Source organism: Pogoniulus pusillus, chromosome 1 (assembly GCF_015220805.1).
Source record: "Pogoniulus pusillus isolate bPogPus1 chromosome 1, bPogPus1.pri, whole genome shotgun sequence".
In the NCBI taxonomy this organism is placed as follows: Eukaryota; Metazoa; Chordata; class Aves; order Piciformes; family Lybiidae; genus Pogoniulus; species Pogoniulus pusillus.
Genome location: NC_087264.1, coordinates 8,911,321 through 8,937,589, shown reverse-complemented (window position 1 = coordinate 8,937,589; position 26,269 = coordinate 8,911,321). Strand labels below are relative to the sequence as shown.

Below are 26,269 nucleotides of genomic sequence, written 5' to 3'. Positions count from 1 at the left end.
CTTCGGGCACTTCTGCCTTGGGGAGCGACACTCCGAATTTGGGCTTGTCGAACTTGGGCATCTTAAGCTTCCCTTTCAGGCCTGTGGCTTCCAGCTTGGCCCCGTCGAGCGAGGCTTCGGCAGCGGCCCCTTTGAGGTCTATCTCGGGCGCCTGGAGCTCGAGGGAGCCTTCGACGGAGGGCAGCTTGATGTCGGGGGCCGTGATGCTGATGTCGCCGGTGCCGGCCTTGAGGTCTGCCTCTGGGAGGCTGGTGTCAACTTTGGGCAGGCTGACGTCTGCGTCCAGTTTGGGAGCCTTGACGGTCGGCTTGGAGAAGACCACGCTGGGCACCTTGACTTTCGGCATGTGTATTTTCATGCCGCCGCCCTCAACCTTGCCGGCAGCCACCTCCACGCCGCCCTCCATGTCGGGCGCCTGCAGGGCCACTTCTCCCTCCTGGACTTCGGCCCGGGCTTTGGGCACCGAGACCTCGGCCTTTGGCAGGCTGACCTGCACGTGGGGAGCTTTGACCTTGGGCAGCTTGACGCTGGGCATCTTGAAGCGGCCTTTCTCTCCGTCTCCTCCGGCGGCCGTCTCAACGCTCACCTCCACGCCGGGCGCTTGGATCTCGGCCCCGGGCAGAGTCACGTCCACGTCGGCGCTTCCCGAGGGCACCGTCACCTGGGGCTCCTTGAGGCTGACATCCACATCGGCGGCCACAGTGGCCTTGGGCTCTCTGCTGCTGGACCAGCCAAAGGAAGGCATGCCAAACTTGGGCATCTTGAACTTGCCATCCTTGGTCTTGCCTGCCTCCTTCTCCGGGATCTTTGCTTCCCCTTCGAGGGTGAGGGTGGCCTCGGGAGCCTGCAGGTCGACGCTGGCCTTTGGCAGGCTGACGTCGACGGACGGGAGGCTGATGTCCACCGTGGGAGCTTTGATGTCAGCTTTGGGCATTTTGAGGGAGGGCTTCTCCAGCTTCCAGCCTTCCCCCTCGGTTTTGGCACCGGGGACGTCGGCTTTCACGCCCAGGGCGGGGCCCTCCACGGTGGCAGAGGGGAGGGCGACGTCCACGGTGGGCAGGCTGACCTCTCCTTCGGGCACTTCTGCCTTGGGGAGCGACACTCCGAATTTGGGCTTGTCGAACTTGGGCATCTTAAGCTTCCCTTTCAGGCCTGTGGCTTCCAGCTTGGCCCCGTCGAGCGAGGCTTCGGCAGCGGCCCCTTTGAGGTCTATCTCGGGCGCCTGGAGCTCGAGGGAGCCTTCGACGGAGGGCAGCTTGATGTCGGGGGCCGTGATGCTGATGTCGCCGGTGCCGGCCTTGAGGTCTGCCTCTGGGAGGCTGGTGTCAACTTTGGGCAGGCTGACGTCTGCATCCAGTTTGGGAGCCTTGACGGTCGGCTTGGAGAAGACCACGCTGGGCACCTTGACTTTCGGCATGTGTATTTTCATGCCGCCGCCCTCAACCTTGCCGGCAGCCACCTCCACGCCGCCCTCCACGTCGGGCGCCTGCAGGGCCACTTCTCCCTCCTGGACTTCGGCCTGGGCTTTGGGCACCGAGACCTCGGCCTTTGGCAGGCTGACCTGCACGTGGGGAGCTTTGACCTTGGGCAGCTTGACGCTGGGCATCTTGAAGCGGCCTTTCTCTCCGTCTCCTCCGGCGGCCGTCTCAACGCTCACCTCCACGCCGGGCGCTTGGATCTCGGCCCCGGGCAGAGTCACGTCCACGTCGGCGCTTCCCGAGGGCACCGTCACCTGGGGCTCCTTGAGGCTGACATCCACATCGGCGGCCACAGTGGCCTTGGGCTCTCTGCTGCTGGACCAGCCAAAGGAAGGCATGCCAAACTTGGGCATCTTGAACTTGCCATCCTTGGTCTTGCCTGCCTCCTTCTCCGGGATCTTTGCTTCCCCTTCGAGGGTGAGGGTGGCCTCGGGAGCCTGCAGGTCGACGCTGGCCTTTGGCAGGCTGACGTCGACGGACGGGAGGCTGATGTCCACCGTGGGAGCTTTGATGTCAGCTTTGGGCATTTTGAGGGAGGGCTTCTCCAGCTTCCAGCCTTCCCCCTCGGTTTTGGCACCGGGGACGTCGGCTTTCACGCCCAGGGCGGGGCCCTCCACGGTGGCAGAGGGGAGGGCGACGTCCACGGTGGGCAGGCTGACCTCTCCTTCGGGCACTTCTGCCTTGGGGAGCGACACTCCGAATTTGGGCTTGTCGAACTTGGGCATCTTAAGCTTCCCTTTCAGGCCTGTGGCTTCCAGCTTGGCCCCGTCGAGCGAGGCTTCGGCAGCGGCCCCTTTGAGGTCTATCTCGGGCGCCTGGAGCTCGAGGGAGCCTTCGACGGAGGGCAGCTTGATGTCGGGGGCCGTGATGCTGATGTCGCCGGTGCCGGCCTTGAGGTCTGCCTCTGGGAGGCTGGTGTCAACTTTGGGCAGGCTGACGTCTGCGTCCAGTTTGGGAGCCTTGACGGTCGGCTTGGAGAAGACCACGCTGGGCACCTTGACTTTCGGCATGTGTATTTTCATGCCGCCGCCCTCAACCTTGCCGGCAGCCACCTCCACGCCGCCCTCCACGTCGGGCGCCTGCAGGGCCACTTCTCCCTCCTGGACTTCGGCCTGGGCTTTGGGCACCGAGACCTCGGCCTTTGGCAGGCTGACCTGCACGTGGGGAGCTTTGACCTTGGGCAGCTTGACGCTGGGCATCTTGAAGCGGCCTTTCTCTCCGTCTCCTCCGGCGGCCGTCTCAACGCTCACCTCCACGCCGGGCGCTTGGATCTCGGCCCCGGGCAGAGTCACGTCCACGTCGGCGCTTCCCGAGGGCACCGTCACCTGGGGCTCCTTGAGGCTGACATCCACATCGGCGGCCACAGTGGCCTTGGGCTCTCTGCTGCTGGACCAGCCAAAGGAAGGCATGCCAAACTTGGGCATCTTGAACTTGCCATCCTTGGTCTTGCCTGCCTCCTTCTCCGGGATCTTTGCTTCCCCTTCGAGGGTGAGGGTGGCCTCGGGAGCCTGCAGGTCGACGCTGGCCTTTGGCAGGCTGACGTCGACGGACGGGAGGCTGATGTCCACCGTGGGAGCTTTGATGTCAGCTTTGGGCATTTTGAGGGAGGGCTTCTCCAGCTTCCAGCCTTCCCCCTCGGTTTTGGCACCGGGGACGTCGGCTTTCACGCCCAGGGCGGGGCCCTCCACGGTGGCAGAGGGGAGGGCGACGTCCACGGTGGGCAGGCTGACCTCTCCTTCGGGCACTTCTGCCTTGGGGAGCGACACTCCGAATTTGGGCTTGTCGAACTTGGGCATCTTAAGCTTCCCTTTCAGGCCTGTGGCTTCCAGCTTGGCCCCGTCGAGCGAGGCTTCGGCAGCGGCCCCTTTGAGGTCTATCTCGGGCGCCTGGAGCTCGAGGGAGCCTTCGACGGAGGGCAGCTTGATGTCGGGGGCCGTGATGCTGATGTCGCCGGTGCCGGCCTTGAGGTCTGCCTCTGGGAGGCTGGTGTCAACTTTGGGCAGGCTGACGTCTGCGTCCAGTTTGGGAGCCTTGACGGTCGGCTTGGAGAAGACCACGCTGGGCACCTTGACTTTCGGCATGTGTATTTTCATGCCGCCGCCCTCAACCTTGCCGGCAGCCACCTCCACGCCGCCCTCCACGTCGGGCGCCTGCAGGGCCACTTCTCCCTCCTGGACTTCGGCCTGGGCTTTGGGCACCGAGACCTCGGCCTTTGGCAGGCTGACCTGCACGTGGGGAGCTTTGACCTTGGGCAGCTTGACGCTGGGCATCTTGAAGCGGCCTTTCTCTCCGTCTCCTCCGGCGGCCGTCTCAACGCTCACCTCCACGCCGGGCGCTTGGATCTCGGCCCCGGGCAGAGTCACGTCCACGTCGGCGCTTCCCGAGGGCACCGTCACCTGGGGCTCCTTGAGGCTGACATCCACATCGGCGGCCACAGTGGCCTTGGGCTCTCTGCTGCTGGACCAGCCAAAGGAAGGCATGCCAAACTTGGGCATCTTGAACTTGCCATCCTTGGTCTTGCCTGCCTCCTTCTCCGGGATCTTTGCTTCCCCTTCGAGGGTGAGGGTGGCCTCGGGAGCCTGCAGGTCGACGCTGGCCTTTGGCAGGCTGACGTCGACGGACGGGAGGCTGATGTCCACCGTGGGAGCTTTGATGTCAGCTTTGGGCATTTTGAGGGAGGGCTTCTCCAGCTTCCAGCCTTCCCCCTCGGTTTTGGCACCGGGGACGTCGGCTTTCACGCCCAGGGCGGGGCCCTCCACGGTGGCAGAGGGGAGGGCGACGTCCACGGTGGGCAGGCTGACCTCTCCTTCGGGCACTTCTGCCTTGGGGAGCGACACTCCGAATTTGGGCTTGTCGAACTTGGGCATCTTAAGCTTCCCTTTCAGGCCTGTGGCTTCCAGCTTGGCCCCGTCGAGCGAGGCTTCGGCAGCGGGCCCTTTGAGGTCTATCTCGGGCGCCTGGAGCTCGAGGGAGCCTTCGACGGAGGGCAGCTTGATGTCGGGGGCCGTGATGCTGATGTCGCCGGTGCCGGCCTTGAGGTCTGCCTCTGGGAGGCTGGTGTCAACTTTGGGCAGGCTGACGTCTGCGTCCAGTTTGGGAGCCTTGACGGTCGGCTTGGAGAAGACCACGCTGGGCACCTTGACTTTCGGCATGTGTATTTTCATGCCGCCGCCCTCAACCTTGCCGGCAGCCACCTCCACGCCGCCCTCCACGTCGGGCGCCTGCAGGGCCACTTCTCCCTCCTGGACTTCGGCCTGGGCTTTGGGCACCGAGACCTCGGCCTTTGGCAGGCTGACCTGCACGTGGGGAGCTTTGACCTTGGGCAGCTTGACGCTGGGCATCTTGAAGCGGCCTTTCTCTCCGTCTCCTCCGGCGGCCGTCTCAACGCTCACCTCCACGCCGGGCGCTTGGATCTCGGCCCCGGGCAGAGTCACGTCCACGTCGGCGCTTCCCGAGGGCACCGTCACCTGGGGCTCCTTGAGGCTGACATCCACATCGGCGGCCACAGTGGCCTTGGGCTCTCTGCTGCTGGACCAGCCAAAGGAAGGCATGCCAAACTTGGGCATCTTGAACTTGCCATCCTTGGTCTTGCCTGCCTCCTTCTCCGGGATCTTTGCTTCCCCTTCGAGGGTGAGGGTGGCCTCGGGAGCCTGCAGGTCGACGCTGGCCTTTGGCAGGCTGACGTCGACGGACGGGAGGCTGATGTCCACCGTGGGAGCTTTGATGTCAGCTTTGGGCATTTTGAGGGAGGGCTTCTCCAGCTTCCAGCCTTCCCCCTCGGTTTTGGCACCGGGGACGTCGGCTTTCACGCCCAGGGCGGGGCCCTCCACGGTGGCAGAGGGGAGGGCGACGTCCACGGTGGGCAGGCTGACCTCTCCTTCGGGCACTTCTGCCTTGGGGAGCGACACTCCGAATTTGGGCTTGTCGAACTTGGGCATCTTAAGCTTCCCTTTCAGGCCTGTGGCTTCCAGCTTGGCCCCGTCGAGCGAGGCTTCGGCAGCGGCCCCTTTGAGGTCTATCTCGGGCGCCTGGAGCTCGAGGGAGCCTTCGACGGAGGGCAGCTTGATGTCGGGGGCCGTGATGCTGATGTCGCCGGTGCCGGCCTTGAGGTCTGCCTCTGGGAGGCTGGTGTCAACTTTGGGCAGGCTGACGTCTGCATCCAGTTTGGGAGCCTTGACGGTCGGCTTGGAGAAGACCACGCTGGGCACCTTGACTTTCGGCATGTGTATTTTCATGCCGCCGCCCTCAACCTTGCCGGCAGCCACCTCCACGCCGCCCTCCACGTCGGGCGCCTGCAGGGCCACTTCTCCCTCCTGGACTTCGGCCTGGGCTTTGGGCACCGAGACCTCGGCCTTTGGCAGGCTGACCTGCACGTGGGGAGCTTTGACCTTGGGCAGCTTGACGCTGGGCATCTTGAAGCGGCCTTTCTCTCCGTCTCCTCCGGCGGCCGTCTCAACGCTCACCTCCACGCCGGGCGCTTGGATCTCGGCCCCGGGCAGAGTCACGTCCACGTCGGCGCTTCCCGAGGGCACCGTCACCTGGGGCTCCTTGAGGCTGACATCCACATCGGCGGCCACAGTGGCCTTGGGCTCTCTGCTGCTGGACCAGCCAAAGGAAGGCATGCCAAACTTGGGCATCTTGAACTTGCCATCCTTGGTCTTGCCTGCCTCCTTCTCCGGGATCTTTGCTTCCCCTTCGAGGGTGAGGGTGGCCTCGGGAGCCTGCAGGTCGACGCTGGCCTTTGGCAGGCTGACGTCGACGGACGGGAGGCTGATGTCCACCGTGGGAGCTTTGATGTCAGCTTTGGGCATTTTGAGGGAGGGCTTCTCCAGCTTCCAGCCTTCCCCCTCGGTTTTGGCACCGGGGACGTCGGCTTTCACGCCCAGGGCGGGGCCCTCCACGGTGGCAGAGGGGAGGGCGACGTCCACGGTGGGCAGGCTGACCTCTCCTTCGGGCACTTCTGCCTTGGGGAGCGACACTCCGAATTTGGGCTTGTCGAACTTGGGCATCTTAAGCTTCCCTTTCAGGCCTGTGGCTTCCAGCTTGGCCCCGTCGAGCGAGGCTTCGGCAGCGGCCCCTTTGAGGTCTATCTCGGGCGCCTGGAGCTCGAGGGAGCCTTCGACGGAGGGCAGCTTGATGTCGGGGGCCGTGATGCTGATGTCGCCGGTGCCGGCCTTGAGGTCTGCCTCTGGGAGGCTGGTGTCAACTTTGGGCAGGCTGACGTCTGCGTCCAGTTTGGGAGCCTTGACGGTCGGCTTGGAGAAGACCACGCTGGGCACCTTGACTTTCGGCATGTGTATTTTCATGCCGCCGCCCTCAACCTTGCCGGCAGCCACCTCCACGCCGCCCTCCACGTCGGGCGCCTGCAGGGCCACTTCTCCCTCCTGGACTTCGGCCTGGGCTTTGGGCACCGAGACCTCGGCCTTTGGCAGGCTGACCTGCACGTGGGGAGCTTTGACCTTGGGCAGCTTGACGCTGGGCATCTTGAAGCGGCCTTTCTCTCCGTCTCCTCCGGCGGCCGTCTCAACGCTCACCTCCACGCCGGGCGCTTGGATCTCGGCCCCGGGCAGAGTCACGTCCACGTCGGCGCTTCCCGAGGGCACCGTCACCTGGGGCTCCTTGAGGCTGACATCCACATCGGCGGCCACAGTGGCCTTGGGCTCTCTGCTGCTGGACCAGCCAAAGGAAGGCATGCCAAACTTGGGCATCTTGAACTTGCCATCCTTGGTCTTGCCTGCCTCCTTCTCCGGGATCTTTGCTTCCCCTTCGAGGGTGAGGGTGGCCTCGGGAGCCTGCAGGTCGACGCTGGCCTTTGGCAGGCTGACGTCGACGGACGGGAGGCTGATGTCCACCGTGGGAGCTTTGATGTCAGCTTTGGGCATTTTGAGGGAGGGCTTCTCCAGCTTCCAGCCTTCCCCCTCGGTTTTGGCACCGGGGACGTCGGCTTTCACGCCCAGGGCGGGGCCCTCCACGGTGGCAGAGGGGAGGGCGACGTCCACGGTGGGCAGGCTGACCTCTCCTTCGGGCACTTCTGCCTTGGGGAGCGACACTCCGAATTTGGGCTTGTCGAACTTGGGCATCTTAAGCTTCCCTTTCAGGCCTGTGGCTTCCAGCTTGGCCCCGTCGAGCGAGGCTTCGGCAGCGGCCCCTTTGAGGTCTATCTCGGGCGCCTGGAGCTCGAGGGAGCCTTCGACGGAGGGCAGCTTGATGTCGGGGGCCGTGATGCTGATGTCGCCGGTGCCGGCCTTGAGGTCTGCCTCTGGGAGGCTGGTGTCAACTTTGGGCAGGCTGACGTCTGCGTCCAGTTTGGGAGCCTTGACGGTCGGCTTGGAGAAGACCACGCTGGGCACCTTGACTTTCGGCATGTGTATTTTCATGCCGCCGCCCTCAACCTTGCCGGCAGCCACCTCCACGCCGCCCTCCACGTCGGGCGCCTGCAGGGCCACTTCTCCCTCCTGGACTTCGGCCTGGGCTTTGGGCACCGAGACCTCGGCCTTTGGCAGGCTGACCTGCACGTGGGGAGCTTTGACCTTGGGCAGCTTGACGCTGGGCATCTTGAAGCGGCCTTTCTCTCCGTCTCCTCCGGCGGCCGTCTCAACGCTCACCTCCACGCCGGGCGCTTGGATCTCGGCCCCGGGCAGAGTCACGTCCACGTCGGCGCTTCCCGAGGGCACCGTCACCTGGGGCTCCTTGAGGCTGACATCCACATCGGCGGCCACAGTGGCCTTGGGCTCTCTGCTGCTGGACCAGCCAAAGGAAGGCATGCCAAACTTGGGCATCTTGAACTTGCCATCCTTGGTCTTGCCTGCCTCCTTCTCCGGGATCTTTGCTTCCCCTTCGAGGGTGAGGGTGGCCTCGGGAGCCTGCAGGTCGACGCTGGCCTTTGGCAGGCTGACGTCGACGGACGGGAGGCTGATGTCCACCGTGGGAGCTTTGATGTCAGCTTTGGGCATTTTGAGGGAGGGCTTCTCCAGCTTCCAGCCTTCCCCCTCGGTTTTGGCACCGGGGACGTCGGCTTTCACGCCCAGGGCGGGGCCCTCCACGGTGGCAGAGGGGAGGGCGACGTCCACGGTGGGCAGGCTGACCTCTCCTTCGGGCACTTCTGCCTTGGGGAGCGACACTCCGAATTTGGGCTTGTCGAACTTGGGCATCTTAAGCTTCCCTTTCAGGCCTGTGGCTTCCAGCTTGGCCCCGTCGAGCGAGGCTTCGGCAGCGGGCCCTTTGAGGTCTATCTCGGGCGCCTGGAGCTCGAGGGAGCCTTCGACGGAGGGCAGCTTGATGTCGGGGGCCGTGATGCTGATGTCGCCGGTGCCGGCCTTGAGGTCTGCCTCTGGGAGGCTGGTGTCAACTTTGGGCAGGCTGACGTCTGCGTCCAGTTTGGGAGCCTTGACGGTCGGCTTGGAGAAGACCACGCTGGGCACCTTGACTTTCGGCATGTGTATTTTCATGCCGCCGCCCTCAACCTTGCCGGCAGCCACCTCCACGCCGCCCTCCACGTCGGGCGCCTGCAGGGCCACTTCTCCCTCCTGGACTTCGGCCCGGGCTTTGGGCACCGAGACCTCGGCCTTTGGCAGGCTGACCTGCACGTGGGGAGCTTTGACCTTGGGCAGCTTGACGCTGGGCATCTTGAAGCGGCCTTTCTCTCCGTCTCCTCCGGCGGCCGTCTCAACGCTCACCTCCACGCCGGGCGCTTGGATCTCGGCCCCGGGCAGAGTCACGTCCACGTCGGCGCTTCCCGAGGGCACCGTCACCTGGGGCTCCTTGAGGCTGACATCCACATCGGCGGCCACAGTGGCCTTGGGCTCTCTGCTGCTGGACCAGCCAAAGGAAGGCATGCCAAACTTGGGCATCTTGAACTTGCCATCCTTGGTCTTGCCTGCCTCCTTCTCCGGGATCTTTGCTTCCCCTTCGAGGGTGAGGGTGGCCTCGGGAGCCTGCAGGTCGACGCTGGCCTTTGGCAGGCTGACGTCGACGGACGGGAGGCTGATGTCCACCGTGGGAGCTTTGATGTCAGCTTTGGGCATTTTGAGGGAGGGCTTCTCCAGCTTCCAGCCTTCCCCCTCGGTTTTGGCACCGGGGACGTCGGCTTTCACGCCCAGGGCGGGGCCCTCCACGGTGGCAGAGGGGAGGGCGACGTCCACGGTGGGCAGGCTGACCTCTCCTTCGGGCACTTCTGCCTTGGGGAGCGACACTCCGAATTTGGGCTTGTCGAACTTGGGCATCTTAAGCTTCCCTTTCAGGCCTGTGGCTTCCAGCTTGGCCCCGTCGAGCGAGGCTTCGGCAGCGGCCCCTTTGAGGTCTATCTCGGGCGCCTGGAGCTCGAGGGAGCCTTCGACGGAGGGCAGCTTGATGTCGGGGGCCGTGATGCTGATGTCGCCGGTGCCGGCCTTGAGGTCTGCCTCTGGGAGGCTGGTGTCAACTTTGGGCAGGCTGACGTCTGCGTCCAGTTTGGGAGCCTTGACGGTCGGCTTGGAGAAGACCACGCTGGGCACCTTGACTTTCGGCATGTGTATTTTCATGCCGCCGCCCTCAACCTTGCCGGCAGCCACCTCCACGCCGCCCTCCACGTCGGGCGCCTGCAGGGCCACTTCTCCCTCCTGGACTTCGGCCTGGGCTTTGGGCACCGAGACCTCGGCCTTTGGCAGGCTGACCTGCACGTGGGGAGCTTTGACCTTGGGCAGCTTGACGCTGGGCATCTTGAAGCGGCCTTTCTCTCCGTCTCCTCCGGCGGCCGTCTCAACGCTCACCTCCACGCCGGGCGCTTGGATCTCGGCCCCGGGCAGAGTCACGTCCACGTCGGCGCTTCCCGAGGGCACCGTCACCTGGGGCTCCTTGAGGCTGACATCCACATCGGCGGCCACAGTGGCCTTGGGCTCTCTGCTGCTGGACCAGCCAAAGGAAGGCATGCCAAACTTGGGCATCTTGAACTTGCCATCCTTGGTCTTGCCTGCCTCCTTCTCCGGGATCTTTGCTTCCCCTTCGAGGGTGAGGGTGGCCTCGGGAGCCTGCAGGTCGACGCTGGCCTTTGGCAGGCTGACGTCGACGGACGGGAGGCTGATGTCCACCGTGGGAGCTTTGATGTCAGCTTTGGGCATTTTGAGGGAGGGCTTCTCCAGCTTCCAGCCTTCCCCCTCGGTTTTGGCACCGGGGATGTCGGCTTTCACGCCCAGGGCGGGGCCCTCCACGGTGGCAGAGGGGAGGGCGATGTCCACGGTGGGCAGGCTGACCTCTCCTTCGGGCACTTCTGCCTTGGGGAGCGACACTCCGAATTTGGGCTTGTCGAACTTGGGCATCTTAAGCTTCCCTTTCAGGCCTGTGGCTTCCAGCTTGGCCCCGTCGAGCGAGGCTTCGGCAGCGGCCCCTTTGAGGTCTATCTCGGGCGCCTGGAGCTCGAGGGAGCCTTCGACGGAGGGCAGCTTGATGTCGGGGGCCGTGATGCTGATGTCGCCGGTGCCGGCCTTGAGGTCTGCCTCTGGGAGGCTGGTGTCAACTTTGGGCAGGCTGACGTCTGCGTCCAGTTTGGGAGCCTTGACGGTCGGCTTGGAGAAGACCACGCTGGGCACCTTGACTTTCGGCATGTGTATTTTCATGCCGCCGCCCTCAACCTTGCCGGCAGCCACCTCCACGCCGCCCTCCACGTCGGGCGCCTGCAGGGCCACTTCTCCCTCCTGGACTTCGGCCTGGGCTTTGGGCACCGAGACCTCGGCCTTTGGCAGGCTGACCTGCACGTGGGGAGCTTTGACCTTGGGCAGCTTGACGCTGGGCATCTTGAAGCGGCCTTTCTCTCCGTCTCCTCCGGCGGCCGTCTCAACGCTCACCTCCACGCCGGGCGCTTGGATCTCGGCCCCGGGCAGAGTCACGTCCACGTCGGCGCTTCCCGAGGGCACCGTCACCTGGGGCTCCTTGAGGCTGACATCCACATCGGCGGCCACAGTGGCCTTGGGCTCTCTGCTGCTGGACCAGCCAAAGGAAGGCATGCCAAACTTGGGCATCTTGAACTTGCCATCCTTGGTCTTGCCTGCCTCCTTCTCCGGGATCTTTGCTTCCCCTTCGAGGGTGAGGGTGGCCTCGGGAGCCTGCAGGTCGACGCTGGCCTTTGGCAGGCTGACGTCGACGGACGGGAGGCTGATGTCCACCGTGGGAGCTTTGATGTCAGCTTTGGGCATTTTGAGGGAGGGCTTCTCCAGCTTCCAGCCTTCCCCCTCGGTTTTGGCACCGGGGACGTCGGCTTTCACGCCCAGGGCGGGGCCCTCCACGGTGGCAGAGGGGAGGGCGACGTCCACGGTGGGCAGGCTGACCTCTCCTTCGGGCACTTCTGCCTTGGGGAGCGACACTCCGAATTTGGGCTTGTCGAACTTGGGCATCTTAAGCTTCCCTTTCAGGCCTGTGGCTTCCAGCTTGGCCCCGTCGAGCGAGGCTTCGGCAGCGGCCCCTTTGAGGTCTATCTCGGGCGCCTGGAGCTCGAGGGAGCCTTCGACGGAGGGCAGCTTGATGTCGGGGGCCGTGATGCTGATGTCGCCGGTGCCGGCCTTGAGGTCTGCCTCTGGGAGGCTGGTGTCAACTTTGGGCAGGCTGACGTCTGCGTCCAGTTTGGGAGCCTTGACGGTCGGCTTGGAGAAGACCACGCTGGGCACCTTGACTTTCGGCATGTGTATTTTCATGCCGCCGCCCTCAACCTTGCCGGCAGCCACCTCCACGCCGCCCTCCACGTCGGGCGCCTGCAGGGCCACTTCTCCCTCCTGGACTTCGGCCTGGGCTTTGGGCACCGAGACCTCGGCCTTTGGCAGGCTGACCTGCACGTGGGGAGCTTTGATCTTAGGTAGCTCAGTGCTGGTTTTTTTCCCCTTCAGTTGGTCATCTTCTGAGGTTTCTCCAGTATCTTTGTCTCTGATTTTACTTTTGATCGTCCCCTTTTCTATTTCCTTTCTTGTAATCTTCATTTCCTCCCCCGACATTTTCACATCTATTTTTATCTCTTCTTCTGTGGATTGCAGTTTTCCTTCCCTGTCACCTGCCCTAATGTGCATTTGCTCTGCCTCTTCCTTTGTATTTGCCCATGTAAATGTGGGTAATTTAAACTTTGGCAGTCTGAACTTGCTTTCTTTTCCCTCTGTATCTTTTTCCACTGTCTTATCAGCAATGTAGATTCTGTCACTTGTGGTCATGCCATATTCTGTGTTTTCCTGTTTTACAGTATCTATTGTTTCCACTGTTGTTAGAGTTTGTGATTTTGCACCCTCTTTCTGTGTTTTGGGTATTTTGAATGATGGCATTTGTGTTTTCCAAGTAGACACTTCTGACTGTGCATCGGGAATTTGAGGATTCATATCCAACGTTTTGCCTTCCTCTGAACTTTGATCAACTATTTTTTCTGGTTCTGAATAGGGAACATCACTTCCCAGCTTGGTGTTTTCCATCTCTTGTTCTTTTCTCTTGGGCACTGAAATTCCAATTTTTGGTGTTTGAATTGTTAGTATTTGTCTGTTGTCTTCTGCTTGTTTTTCTCCTCTCTCCAGTGTGTCAGATGATGTGTGTAATTCTGCTTTAGCGGTGCCTATTTCTAGACCTTTTACTTTGATAGATCCTTGTGATGTGTGACCCATCAAGTGTATGTTAATTCCACTTTCTCCTCCTTTTTTATCTGCTGTCCCTTTCTGTTTCTTCTTTCGGGATTTTGATGAAGCTGGCAGTGCTTCTTTACTTGGACTTTCTTTCAGATCAGCTGTTTCTAAACCAGGCTTCGATATCTGCGTCGTTATAGCTGGCACTTCAGATATAGCAAATTTTGATGTTGATTCCTTGTCTGTTTTAATGCTTATTTCAACTTCAGGGCATATTTTTGCTTGGGACAGAATGCCGTTTTTCATATCTTTAATGTCTTTTGTTAAGGTTTCATGCATCTCTCCTGTTGTAATTTCATAAGCAGGAGATGCTGTGTATTCAACAGTTAGGGTTTCAGGATTTTTCAGGCTGATATCTTCTGTATCTGTTTTTTCTTTTTCAGATAACAGTGTAGTGTTTATTTCTTTTTTTTGCTTGTCTTGTGGTTCTGGTTTGGATCTGTGCATTTTGAATCCAATGCTAGGGAACTTCAGTTTCTTTTGGCTTCCTTTTTTTCCTTTGATACGGACCTCTTGTTGGAATTGAGACTCTGTGTCTGTGCTTGTAGGGGAAATATCCTGCATAGCAGACTCGTATGCATCGGATGTACTATGAGATCTTCTGTGACCCAGGATCTTTTTATTTTTAATTGACTGGAATTTTGGCCATGATAATCTGTCTTTTTTAGGTCTCTTGCTTCTTCCTGACCTTTGGCTTACAATTAATGTTTCTCTGTCCTCTTCGGAAATGGCTTTTCCTGCAACATGCAGTGTTTCCTCAGGAATACTCTCACTGAATTCTCTTTCCTGAAAGAAGAAATGGCAGTCAGAGGATTAAAAGTGAACAAAACATGGATGCCACACAAATTAAAATGCATAACATAAATTATGGAGAAAAATGTGCTTTTTATTTACAGTTGGTATATTAAAAAAATCCTGAAAAATAAATACATATATGTGTGTGTTTGTGTGTATATATACATTATATATTATGTATATAATTTAGGCAGAAATTACATAAATCTGATGCATTAATATGACTGTAACGTGTGGCTTTCTGAAGGCTTACATTCTTTGCAAAGCATTGCAACAAACAGAGATTTCTTTATCTGTCCCTCTCTGTGTCTGTTCACATACATAGATAAGATTTATGAAGAGAAAAATAATTTTGAATGTGATACATACCTATGAGCAGATCATGTCTACAGAGATATTGATGATTACACTTTAATTGATGAGCTTGTCAGAAAAAGTATTTAATGGTGGTTTACATTTTGGAAAATGTTGAATATAGATATTACAGAACTCACCTGAGCCTATTTTATCAGTGGACATTTAAACCAAAAATAACGCTGAATCGCTAGGTCATTCTTTTTTACCCTGACACAGGATCGTGGCTTTATCCAAAATCTATAGCCTTTCCAAAGAGATGTTAAAAGCTGTAGACACTGTATATCATTTCTTTCTTCTCATGGACATTTTAGCTAGTAAGCTTAAACAGAAGTCTAAGTATTAAGAAGACATAAGAGTATTGTGTCCAGTTCTGGGTCCCTCAATTCAAGGGAGATGTTGAGGTGCTGGAACTTGTCCAGAGAAGGGTGACAAAGCTGGTAAAAGCCCTGGAACACAGCCCTGTGAGGAGAGGTTGAGTGAGCTGGGGTTGTTTAGCCTGGAGAAGAGGAGGCTCAGGGGTGACCTCATTGCTGTCTACAACTACCTGAAGGGAGGCTGTAGCCAGGTGGGGGTTGGTCTCTTCTGCCAGGCAACCAGCAACAAAACAAGAGGACAGAGTCTCAAGTTGTGCTGGGGGAGGTCTTGGCTGGATGTTAGAAGGAAGTACTTCATACAGAGTGATTTGCCTTGTCCTGTGATAGGACAAGGAGTGATGAATGTAAGTTGCAGCAAAAGAGGTTCCGCCTCAACACAAGGGGGAACTTCTTTACAGTAATGGTCATAGAGCACTGGAACAGGCTCCCCAGAGAGGTTGTGGGGTCTCCTTCTCTGGAGACTTTCAAAGCCTGTCTGCATGTGTTCCTCTTTGATCGGTGTTAGATAGTATTGTTCTGCCCTGGCAGGGGTGTTGGACTTGATGATCTCCTTGGGTCCCTTCCAACTCCTAACATCCTGTGATCCTGTGATTGGAATGGGCTGCCCAGGGAGGTGGTGGAGTTGCTGTCCCTGGAGGTGCTCAAAAAAAGACTGGATGGGGCACTTAGTGCCATGGTCTAGTTGACTGGATAGGGCTGGGGGATAGGTTGAACTGGATGATGTTGGAGGTCTCTTCCAACCTGGTTGATTCTATGATTCTGTTTTCTGGTTCTGTTTCCACACTGCACATTTCTACAGCCTGATCTAAACTTTGTAAACTAATCAAATATTTACCTGGCTTATTCTTTCCTTTTTGTACTGGGCAGCAGATTGGCTGTGTTCTGGCTCTTCTTTACCAGTAATTTTTCTTTTGAGGCTGAATTGGACTCTATATGGCTCGGAGTATTGGAGAATCTTGAGTGCATCTTCATATTTGATATTATCAAAAAATATTGTAGCACTTAGAAGCTGATCACCTGCAAATGCAATCAGATAAATTTCTTACAGTTTTTTTAATTATGTTGAATCAGTGCCCACAACAACATTTTTTAAAAAAATTACATCTTGTTTATTTAAAATATGAAATTATGTTAACATAATAGAATCATAGAATAATTAACACTAGAAAGGATGTGATGGCTTGGGTTTGCCCCCTCACACCTAAGAAAATCACCCAGACTAGACTCAGCCAAGCTGGAAATTAAAGAATGAAGCTTTTTCTTTACAGCTTAGCACAATATACAAGCAGATATTTACAACATATACAGCTATAGACAGAAACATACAAGTTAAAAAGTAATATAGAAACACAACACCCCTCCCAGAAACCAGAGTCCCCAGGAGGGGCTCCCAACCACACTTCCACCTTCTTCCCACTCCTCTACCTTACCCCAGACTTTGCCTTACATTCAAGGTGAGTTTGGAGGGTTGGCCAGGGGGGTTAGGAAGCAGGAGGATTAGTCACAGAGATGCATAGAGAAGTTCATGCATCCCCAAATCCCAAGAGCAACTCCTCATATCTGTTAATCTTCTTGTTTTCATACATCTCAACAAGCATATGAGTGAAGTAGACTTCACCACTGCTTCCTTTCCATAGCCTGTCATCTAATTCTTCTCATCACATTATCCCAGCTAGGCTCAAATTAGCACAGGACTTCTGGAGATCAACTGGTTAACTGCTATGCTCAGAAAAAGGGCAGCTAGAGCCCCACTTGTTCAGGCTTATGTGCAGTCAGGTTTTGAATACTTCTAAGGGTGATGACTCCCACAACCTCTCTAGAAATGCTGTTTCAGTGTATGACCATCCTAACAGTGAAACCAATTTTGCTTAATTTTTTCAGTATTTGGACTTTAAACTTTTGCTTAAATCATTAATGGTTAATTCTGTGATTCTGAGTCTGTGATTTTTTTTTTATGGCATTTTAGTGGCATACTATTTGGGGAAAGAATCAAAGGCATGTCCTTCATTAATGTTATGAGCTGATTTTTTTCTTGTTTTTGGTTGTGTATATACAACTTGCTAAGCACTTGTGCTGGTTGAAAGCTAGCTGGAATATCTTGGTAAGAAGAATTAGATTATAGGCTGTGAAAAGGAAACAGTGGTGATGTCTACTTCACTCATAGGCTTGCTGAGATTTATAAAAACAAGAACATTAATATAGATAAGAGAATTGCTCTCTGGCTCTGGCTGCCTACACTTCTCTCCCTAACCTGCTGTCTGTGTAACCAATCCCTCTGCTTCATAAACCCCCTAGCTGATACTCCATACTCACCTTGAACATAAGGCAAAGTCTAGGGTAAGGTAGAGGGGTGGAAAGGTGGCTGGGACCCCCTCCTGGGGACTCTGGTTTCTGGGAGGGCTGTTGTGTTTCCGTATTACTCTTTTTAACTTGTATATAGCTGTATCTATTGTAAATATCTGCTTGTATGTTGTGCTAAACTGTAAATATAAACCTTCATTCTTTAAATTCACTCTAAGCTGAGTCCAGTCTGGGTGATTTCTTAAGAGTGGGGTCTAATTTAATTGGAAATTAGACAAATTTTATAGTATTAAAAAAAAAACATTTTATTTTTATTTATAAAGCTCTTTGAAGTTATTAATAGGCAAAGATTAAGTTCACACATAATCTTTAATTGGTTTGGGATCTACTATTTCTATTACCCAAATTGATAACAGATCTGCTATATGCACACAGAGACACATACCTAATTACTTTAATTCAAATAAGAAACCAAACAAACCAGGAAATCAGGCTGTACCTTCTCTCAGACTAAATATTTTTGAAGCAGGAGACTCCTTAAGTACTTTTTTAATAAATATTCCTTCATTTCCTCCACCTGTCACACTAAAACCACTAGCACCAGCTTCCGCTTCTGTTTTCAGGGTCACTTCCATTGTCTCCTAGACAGAGAAAAAGATGTGAATTTATGATATTTATTCGTTTGTATCAAACTGTTCTGCATTATTCTACAATAATAGATTAGTGTCTTTGCAGGTGTATTTTGTTGGGGCTGTTCAGTCTGGAGAAGAGGAGGCTCCAAGGTGACTTTCTTGTGGCCTTCCAGTATCTGAAAAGGGCCAATAAAAAAAGATGGGGAGGGACTTCTTAGGATATCAGGGGGTGACAGGACTAGGGGGAACGGAGCAAAGCTGGACGTGGGGAGATTCAGCCTAGACGTGAGGAGGAAGTTGTTCAACAAGAGTGGTGAGAGCCTGGAATGGGTTGCCCGTGGAGATGGTTGAGGCCCCATAGCTGGAGGTGTTTAAGGCCAGGCTGGTTGAGGCTGTGGGCAGCCTGGTCTAGGGTAGGGTGTCCATGTCAGAGGGGTTGGAACTAGGTGATCCTTGTGGTCCCTTCCAGCCCTGACTGACTCTATGATTCTATGATATTTTCAGTAGTTCAAGAAAGATTGTCTGTAACAGAGAATATGCTTGTTTAGTGTGAGTTTGATTCTGTTCTACATTAGAATTAAGCATGTGCGTTACGTTTATGCTAGATCAGGGGCCATGGGTTTAAAAAGGTTATAATTTTAAGATATGAAATATATGGAATCTTTTAGGGCTGAAAGTTTGTGGGGTTTTTTTATGTTAAGCACCTGAGTCAGAGCCAATCAGCTAGAAAAGTCAGATTTAGGGCTAATGCTGTATCATGCTCAATTCAGAGAAGGCTGAAGAATGCTGAAAAGAATTGTAGAGGGATCCCAAACAGGACAAGTAAGTGTTTATGTCTGTGCCACAGCTAGGCAGTTTGTAAAGCTCCTGGTCAAAACAAGTCTAAAGTGATTCTTTGCCCACTTGTCCTTCTTTCTGCACATCCATCCTCATCAGTGTGTTGTAATAGACTTCACTTATTATGCAAGCCACATGCTTAAAATTACGGAGTGCTTTTATACTGACCTGTGGATGGCTTTGTTTTGATTTGCCTGTAGAATGTTTTTTGTTTTCTTCCTGAAGCTGAAAAATAATTAGCAATTATTCAGTGCTCAGAAGTCATGCTGTCATAGATTACAACAAAAGTCCTACATTAGCTAAAATCTCTGGCTTAGATTAAGAACCGAGGCTGACTTTAATTGCAACAGCACAGAATGGAGATCTCCAAGTGCAGTGAACAACGTGAAGAACTATATTGTTCCCAGCAGCAAATTAAATGCCAAGGCCTCCCTGCAGTTACCAGAATGTATAAATGCCAGGGATCAATTGTTTTAAGATATTGGGAGCATTTCTGAGTGTTACTCATGTAGGACATTTCTCATGCTTCCATCGGCATGAGTTTCAAACTGTTGCCTCTCTTATGTCCTGGTTGATTCTATGACTCTAATTAAATCTCTAACTGTGAATAACCAAGAAGTACAGGTAATTTGGAAATATGTATTACTGTGGTTCAAGACAGAATATTTAATAGGAGAAGGGCTGTGGTTTCTTGACACTGCCACATGTTCTTTAAGGAATGAAGTCAAATGCATTATTTGCCAAGAAAAAAGTGCATGGCCAATGACAAGTCCAGTAGAATACAAAACCATTTATAAACATGATCCTGCTTTTGGTGGGGACAAGGAAGAAAAGACTTAATGGCACACTTAGTGCCATGGTCTAGTTGACTGGATAGGGTTGGGGGATAGGTTGGACTGGATGATGATGGAGGTCTCTTCCAACCTGGTTGATTCTATGATTCTATGACATCATGTTACATAAGTCTCAGCCAGCTGTAGGAGCCATAGCCTCTTGAATTAACTTGGTAAAGCCATGCCTGTATGAAAACACAGTGTCTTGCCTTTAAATATTCTTCTTCTATGGAATATTCATAAACTGGAGAGGATCCCTGTGGCCTTGGACGGATGTCTTCTACTGCTACTTCATTAACCTGTGGGAAAGAAATAAGTAGCAAGGAAAGGAACATTCACCATTAAACAGCAACCCATTTTTAGGGGAAGTTTTTCTACTTAGGCATAGTCTCCTTCTGTGTACAAATCTTTCATTAGTAATGATGGATGTAGAATTATCAATAACTCTTCCCTGAGGTCAGGAGCAAATGCAGTTCTCATTATAAGGATGTTACACAAGAATGCAAGGCACAGACTTCCGTAAGATGAATCAAATACTATCCCAATGTTGGGTTTAATTGTATATTGTATTCCTCTACACCTGAAAAGACTAACAGATTAATTAGTAATAATTGAAAAGGGCAATAAAAAAAATCTTCTCCTTTGCTTTATTTGCATGCTTAACTTATGCATGTCCTGCAACTTCAAACTTTATTGCCATCTATAACCAAGAAAACCATAGAAGAGTCCCAGCAGGGATTTCTGCTGACAAGCAGCTGGCATGCTTCCTTGTGGAGTCAAATGATGGGGAACCTAAACCAACTAAATATTTAAAGAAAAGATACTGTTTCTGGATGTTAGGAGGAAGTTCTTCACAGAGAGAGAGATTTGCCATTGGAATGGGCTGCCCAGGGAGGTGGTAGAGGCACTGTCCCTGGAGGTGTTGAAGAAAAGCCTGGATGAGGCATTTAGTGCCATGGTCTAGATGACTGGGTAGGGCTGTGAGATAGGTTGGACTGGATGACGTTGGAGGTCTCTTCCAATCTGGTTGATTCTATGACCGTAGCCACAACAGCTACATAATAGTTTGCTAAGTCATCTTATTAAACTTATGCTGGTGAACCATGGCAAAGAGCAGATCACTTTACATTGAGCTATCTTTCTGGTTTTTGAGCTGCCAGGAGAATCCCAAGCAGAAATGCAACACTTTTAACAGGAAATAAAATCACCTTCAAGACCTAACTATAAACACAATATCTAAGATCCCTTTTTAACAAGGTAAATGCCAAACTCCCATCCCACAAAACAAAATCTTTCTAAGAAAACTCACAGAATCTTCATCCTCTGCATCCACATCAGCATCAGCATCTCCTGGAGGCTCGGCCGGTCTCAGCTGTTGTCCAGAACCTGAAAGTAGTGGACAGGTTATTGGTGTCTGCAGAAGTCACACAGAGCAGTCGGCTGGCAAGCTGAAGCCCTCTAGAACAGCATGCCCTGCAGACATGCACTGGCTGGCTGTAGAAAGACCTGCTTTCATTTAGACTCATTATCTCAGATCTCATCAGGCTGATCTTTCCAAAGATACCAGAAATACTTGAATCCAGAAAGAGAAAGGCTCTTGTGAAAGAAAAATTTCCCAAATTAGAGAAAACATAGAAATTGGCCAAACTTGGTTTTTGATTACCAAGGCTGGGTTGAGGTGTGTACTGGGCAGAATTGTTAGGGGTTTGGCAGCAGGTGGCTGTGGGATGGTCTCTGTGGTAGATCATCACCGACTAACTACACTGTGCCCAACGAAACTGCTTGCAGCCTGCTCTACCTGCAATACTGAACCAGTTGGAGCAGTTTCTGGCACCTCTGTGAACACATATTTAAGAAAGAATGGTAAACGCTGAGAAAGAGAAACAATACTACTAGAGGAGAAGAGAGAGAGAATGACATACCAGGGCAGGAGAGAAGAGAAACAGCAAAACAAAAAGAAATCCTGTGGCAAAATAGGAGCTCAAGCAGGAGTCAGAGAAGGAAAGCTACCTAAGCAAGGGTAGAGAGGAGGAGATTTAACTCTGGTGGGTGGCAACTGGTGAGGGAATCCACCTTGAGGCAATGGACCACGAAACAAGGAGGGAAACAAGAAAAGCAGCCACTGTCTGCTGCTTCTTGTCTCCTGCAGCACCCCTTACCTCCTTGAAAGGACTGAGTGTAGCCCACAGTGAGGTGACTTGAGACAAGAAAGAGAGAAGTGAAGAAAGAACAAAGTGAACTGAGGTGTTTTCACTTTTTTTTTTTAAATATCAAAATCAGTAATTATAAAAGATGTTGAGGTGCTAGAACATGTCCAGAGAAGGGTGACAAAGCTGGTGAAGGGCCTGGAATACAAACCCTATGAGTAGAGGCTGTGGGAGCTGGGGTTGTTTAGCCTGGAGAAGATGAGGCTCTGGAGTGACCTCATTGCTGTCTACAACTACCTGAAGGGAGGCTGTAGCCAGGTGGGGGTTGATCTCTTCTGCCAGGCAATCAGCAAAAGAACAAGGGGACACAGTCTCAAGTTGTGCTGGGGGAGGTATGGGCTTGATATGAGGAGAAAGTTCTTCCCAGAGAGAGTGATTGGCATTGGAATAGGCTGTCCAGGGAGGTGATAGAGTCACTGTCCCTGGAGGTGTTGAAGAAAAGCCTGGCTGAGGCACTCAGTGCCATGGTCTAGTTGATTGTCTAGGGCTGGGTGCTAGGTAGGACTGGATGATGTTGGAGGTCTCTTCCGACCCGGTTGTTTTTATGATTCTATGATAAATTGTCAATAATCTGATAGAAATTTCCCATCCTGAAACATTTTCTTGCTTCCTACAGAGGTCAAGACAAGAGCAAGTGGGTAAACAGGTCTAATAGTGGCTTTTTTTTGATTTATGAAATTATTGGGAGAGATTAATTGCTTTAAATGGGCACATAAGAATGAAAAGATCATGAAGACATCCTTTTCAGAGATCTAGGCTTAGCCAGTAGAGGACAGTGCAGCTGAACTATACATTTCCTGATGCACAGACTATTCTAACACATGCACAAGTCCTTGTCCTGATCACTGTGTCTGTCTCCTGTTTCCATACTCCGTTTTTTTCCCATCTCCTTGGGCTGTCTAGCCACCTCATATCCAGTTCTGCCACTGCCATTGCTATTCGTAGCTTTTGCCTCTCCTAAGGAGATACTCTGGCTTAAGTATGCACCAACACTAGAGAACCAGCAATAGAACAAGGGGACACAGTCTCAAGTTGTGCCGGGGTAGGTATAGGCTGGATATTAGGAAGAAGTTCTTCACAGAGAGAGTGATTTCCCATTGGAATGGGCTGCCCAGGGAGGTGGTGGAGTCACCATCCCTGGAGGTGTTCAAGAAAAGCCTGGCTGAGGCACTTAGTGCCATGGTCTAGTTGACTGGCTAGGGCTGGGTGCTAGGTTGGACTGGATGATCTTGGAGGTCTCTTCCAACCTGGTTGATTCTATGATTCTATGATTCTATGAAGACAGCCACAAGCAGAACTGTGCAATTCATTCATTGTCTACTTTAAATGAAGAGTCCTTGGGCTGGAACAGAACACTTCTGGATGTGGATATTAGATGCTGTGTGTGCAGACAAACTGACACAACTTGTGCACGGACAAAGTCACTCACACTTCTGCCATTTGCCAGGCTCTTGTTAAAATGGCTGTGGTGTTGCTAGCCTTTCTTCAGTTTTCTGATCTCCTACATTTCTTTTCTCCTTGATTTTTTTTTTCTCTAAGATGAAAACATTTAGTGCAGCAGGGTTTTGAAAGAACTGTGTCATGTGGCCAGTGATGGACCACTTGGTTAAGATGAATGGAAATAGTGTGCTTCCAGTGGGAATATCTCATGTCAGGCAGTGGGCCAGGCTTTCAAACTTGACAGAATGGAAGGCAACCTCATTAGTCTTATGTAGATCAGTTTAATAATCTCTCCTATGGTATTTTAGCTCCAGAGAATGGGGATCAGCCCAGAATACATCAGACCTGCCAGGCCATGCCTCCTTCATCCTTCACAGCACTAGTCCTGCTGTCTACCATGGCCAATTCTAGAAAATGGCCTTAATGCAGGCTGTAATTCAGATGAGAAACCTGCATAAAGTGATGTAATTCTTTTTTCAAAGGGTTTAGTATTTGCAGTTTTCAGAAGTTCAAAAATAATGGAAACTGATCATAACCTTGTTAAAAAGATTAGATGCGGATTTATGCACCTAATTTTAAGCATTTCAGCTTGAAAATTCTGGAATTCATTCATTAAGTTCTTCATCACATATAAGCACCAAATAAGAATCATCAAATAATAAGAATCAAATGAGAAGAAGAGCTGCAGGACTGAAGCTTGATTGTTTAATTGAGCTGCTGAAGGTTCAGCTGCCAACAGTGAATTTTATGGCTATTACTAAACTTCTGTGATGATTTGAGTGTACCTGCCCCACACACACACTTTGGAAAATCACCCAGACTAGACTCAGCCAAGCTGGAAAATTAAAGAATGAAGCTTTATATTTACAGCTTAGCACAATATACAAACAGATATTTACAATATATACAGACATAGACAGAAATAGACAAGTTAAAAAGGCAATACAGAAACACACCAGCCCGCCCAGAAACCAGAGTCCCCAGGAGGGGCTGCCAACCACCCTTCCACCTTCTTCCCACCCCTCTACCTTATCCCAGGCTTTGCCTTACATTTAAGGTGAGTTTAGAGAATCAGCCAGGGTGGTTAGGAAGCAGAAGGATTAGTCACACAGATGATAGGTTAGAGAGAAAGAAGTGTACCCAAAGCCAGAGAGCAAAACTGCCTTATCTATATTTATGTTCTTGTTCTTACACATCTCAGCAAGCCTATGAGTGCAGTAGACATCACCATTGTTTCCTTTTCACAGTTTATAATCTAATTCTTCTCAACAAAGTATCCCAGCTAGGCTCAAACTAGCACAGCTTCCAAGAAATAATAAGGACTTAGTCTTGTGTCATTTTTCAGCTGGGAGAATCCCACCCACAGACCTTGTGGTCCAATAGAATGATTTAACAGAACATTGCTTAGATTGCCAGAGCTTAGGTCTTTGGTGCAGCACTTGAGGGCTAATTACACCACTGATTCCTGATAGCTGCCAATAGGTTTGCTACTGGACAAGGAAAGAATTATCTGTGAGAACTCTTGGTCTGTGTCACTGCTGCTTTTCCTGTTTTACTCTGCTGTGACTTCATTGATGTCTTAGTCATCTAGAACTGGAGAAGCACAAGCTTGGTGTGCTCCATTCTCAGGACTTGACAGTCCTGTCTAGTTTGTACTATTGGTTTTCCACCATCCAGTGAGGCATTATCCTTTGAGTCTAGGGGACTGCAGTTATCCTGCAGCTCCTAACAGAGACAAAACTTTTAAACCCAGATGTTTTAAACAAAGGATTCTTACAATGGTTAGGTGACCAACACCTTCAAAATATTCCTATTGCTAAGGCTGGGCTACTCATATGTGCCAAGAAAATTAGATCACTTCCTGCAGTGAGACCTGAACACTTCTTTCCCATTAAGATGCCATTTTAAGGCAACGTGTGACATCAGCAATTCTCATGCAGCATGGATATAGAGAGATGGGCCTGGCCTAGATGACATCTCATCTAAGCCTGGACTGAGAGAAGCTTCTTATTTTTCACCAGCTGTTAATCAAGCAAAGCAGTGGTGTATGAGGCACAAGGGAGGTTTTGGATGCTTGGCCAAGTATTAGCAGGGGGTTGTTCTCCTTGTCTTTGCTAGAGGGGATGTAGATTAAGGTTTGTCAATATGTTGTCAGAAAAATCCCTGGTTAAGAGGAAAATCTGTCAGCATGAAAGACCTCCTGGTGGGTAGGATGTCAGAGAGTCTGCCTGTGCAAGTCATTAGTAAACTCTTACTTCTCCTATATAGTGACTAGGACTCCTTCCTACAAAATGAAGCAACAATTTACTGTCCCCAGGGCTAATCAAAATGTGGCTGAGATTGCAAGCTTCACAGAACCATAGAATCAACCAGGTTGGAAGAAACCTCCAAGATCATCCACTCCAACCTAGCACCCAGCCCTAGCCAGTCAACTAGACCATGGCACTAAGTGCCTCAGCCAGGCTTTGCTTGAACACCTCCAGGGATGGTGACTCCACCACTTCCCTGCGCAGCCCATTCCAATGCCAATCACTCTCTCTGAGAAGAACTTCCTAACATCCAGCCTATACCTCCCCCAGCACAACTTGAGACTGTGTCCCCTTGTTCTGTTGTTGGTTGCCTGGCAGAAGAGATTGACCCCCACCTGCCTACAGCTGCAACTTTCACATGGAGGCCTTTCCATCGACCTTGATTTCTCTGAACTCTGCCTGCTCTGCATCTCTACTATAGCTAAACCATGTCGTAAATGACTTCTCATGCCCCAGTTTCCCACTGTAGACTGAGATTTGCTTCAGATTTTTTCCCCAATTCAGAATACTGACCAACAATAGCAACAAAAATCAATAAAAGAGAGGAATTAGAGTACATAGATGAATTCCTTCTTCAGCAAAGCCTTCCATGTATAAAAGACTGTCAGTGAACTATGATTTATATGCATGTTGTTCTCATGCCCCAAATGCTAGTGATGCCAACATTTTATAGGTTTTAACTTTTTTTTATAAACCCTGGACAATCAATGCTTTGTTCAAACTGTTTTCATAAACAAGATGGAATTTACATCAGTGACTACTTCTAATAGCCACTGAGCTGACTTCAGAACAAGGGAATTTGTTGCAAGTAGACAGTAGGAGTTGTATAGGCTGGAACACTTGGATATCATATGACTGAAAAGTGTATTTGCTTGTTAAAAATGCCATTTAAACAAAACCAAACTTATCCTTTAACCTAGCAACCCAGCTGGATTGTTTGGGGTAAAGCCACGAAAACCTCAAACCAGGTCATTTTTGTGGCAATTCATATTTGGTGAGTAACAGCCTCCAAAACCACACCTGAGACATTATCATTGATTTTACTTGTGACAGTGTCATTGAATTGAAGTCACTTGAGCTGTAAT

General features: G+C 52.2%; 1 protein-coding gene across 1 annotated transcript in view; it reads right to left on the bottom strand.

Annotated features, from left to right (window-relative positions):
• The window catches only part of AHNAK2 (AHNAK nucleoprotein 2), an 87,411-nt gene that overhangs the window by 12,072 nt on the left and 49,070 nt on the right, over positions 1-26,269 (bottom strand). Inside the window, exons 3-9 of the mRNA XM_064162067.1 lie at positions 20,538-20,614; positions 19,438-19,527; positions 18,564-18,620; positions 17,426-17,567; positions 15,461-15,642; positions 11,216-13,885; positions 506-10,159 (exon numbers count right to left, since the gene is read on the bottom strand). Of these exons, the coding sequence (XP_064018137.1) occupies positions 506-10,159; positions 11,216-13,885; positions 15,461-15,642; positions 17,426-17,567; positions 18,564-18,620; positions 19,438-19,527; positions 20,538-20,614 (12,872 nt within the window). The remainder of the gene's footprint in view (positions 1-505; positions 10,160-11,215; positions 13,886-15,460; positions 15,643-17,425; positions 17,568-18,563; positions 18,621-19,437; positions 19,528-20,537; positions 20,615-26,269) is intronic.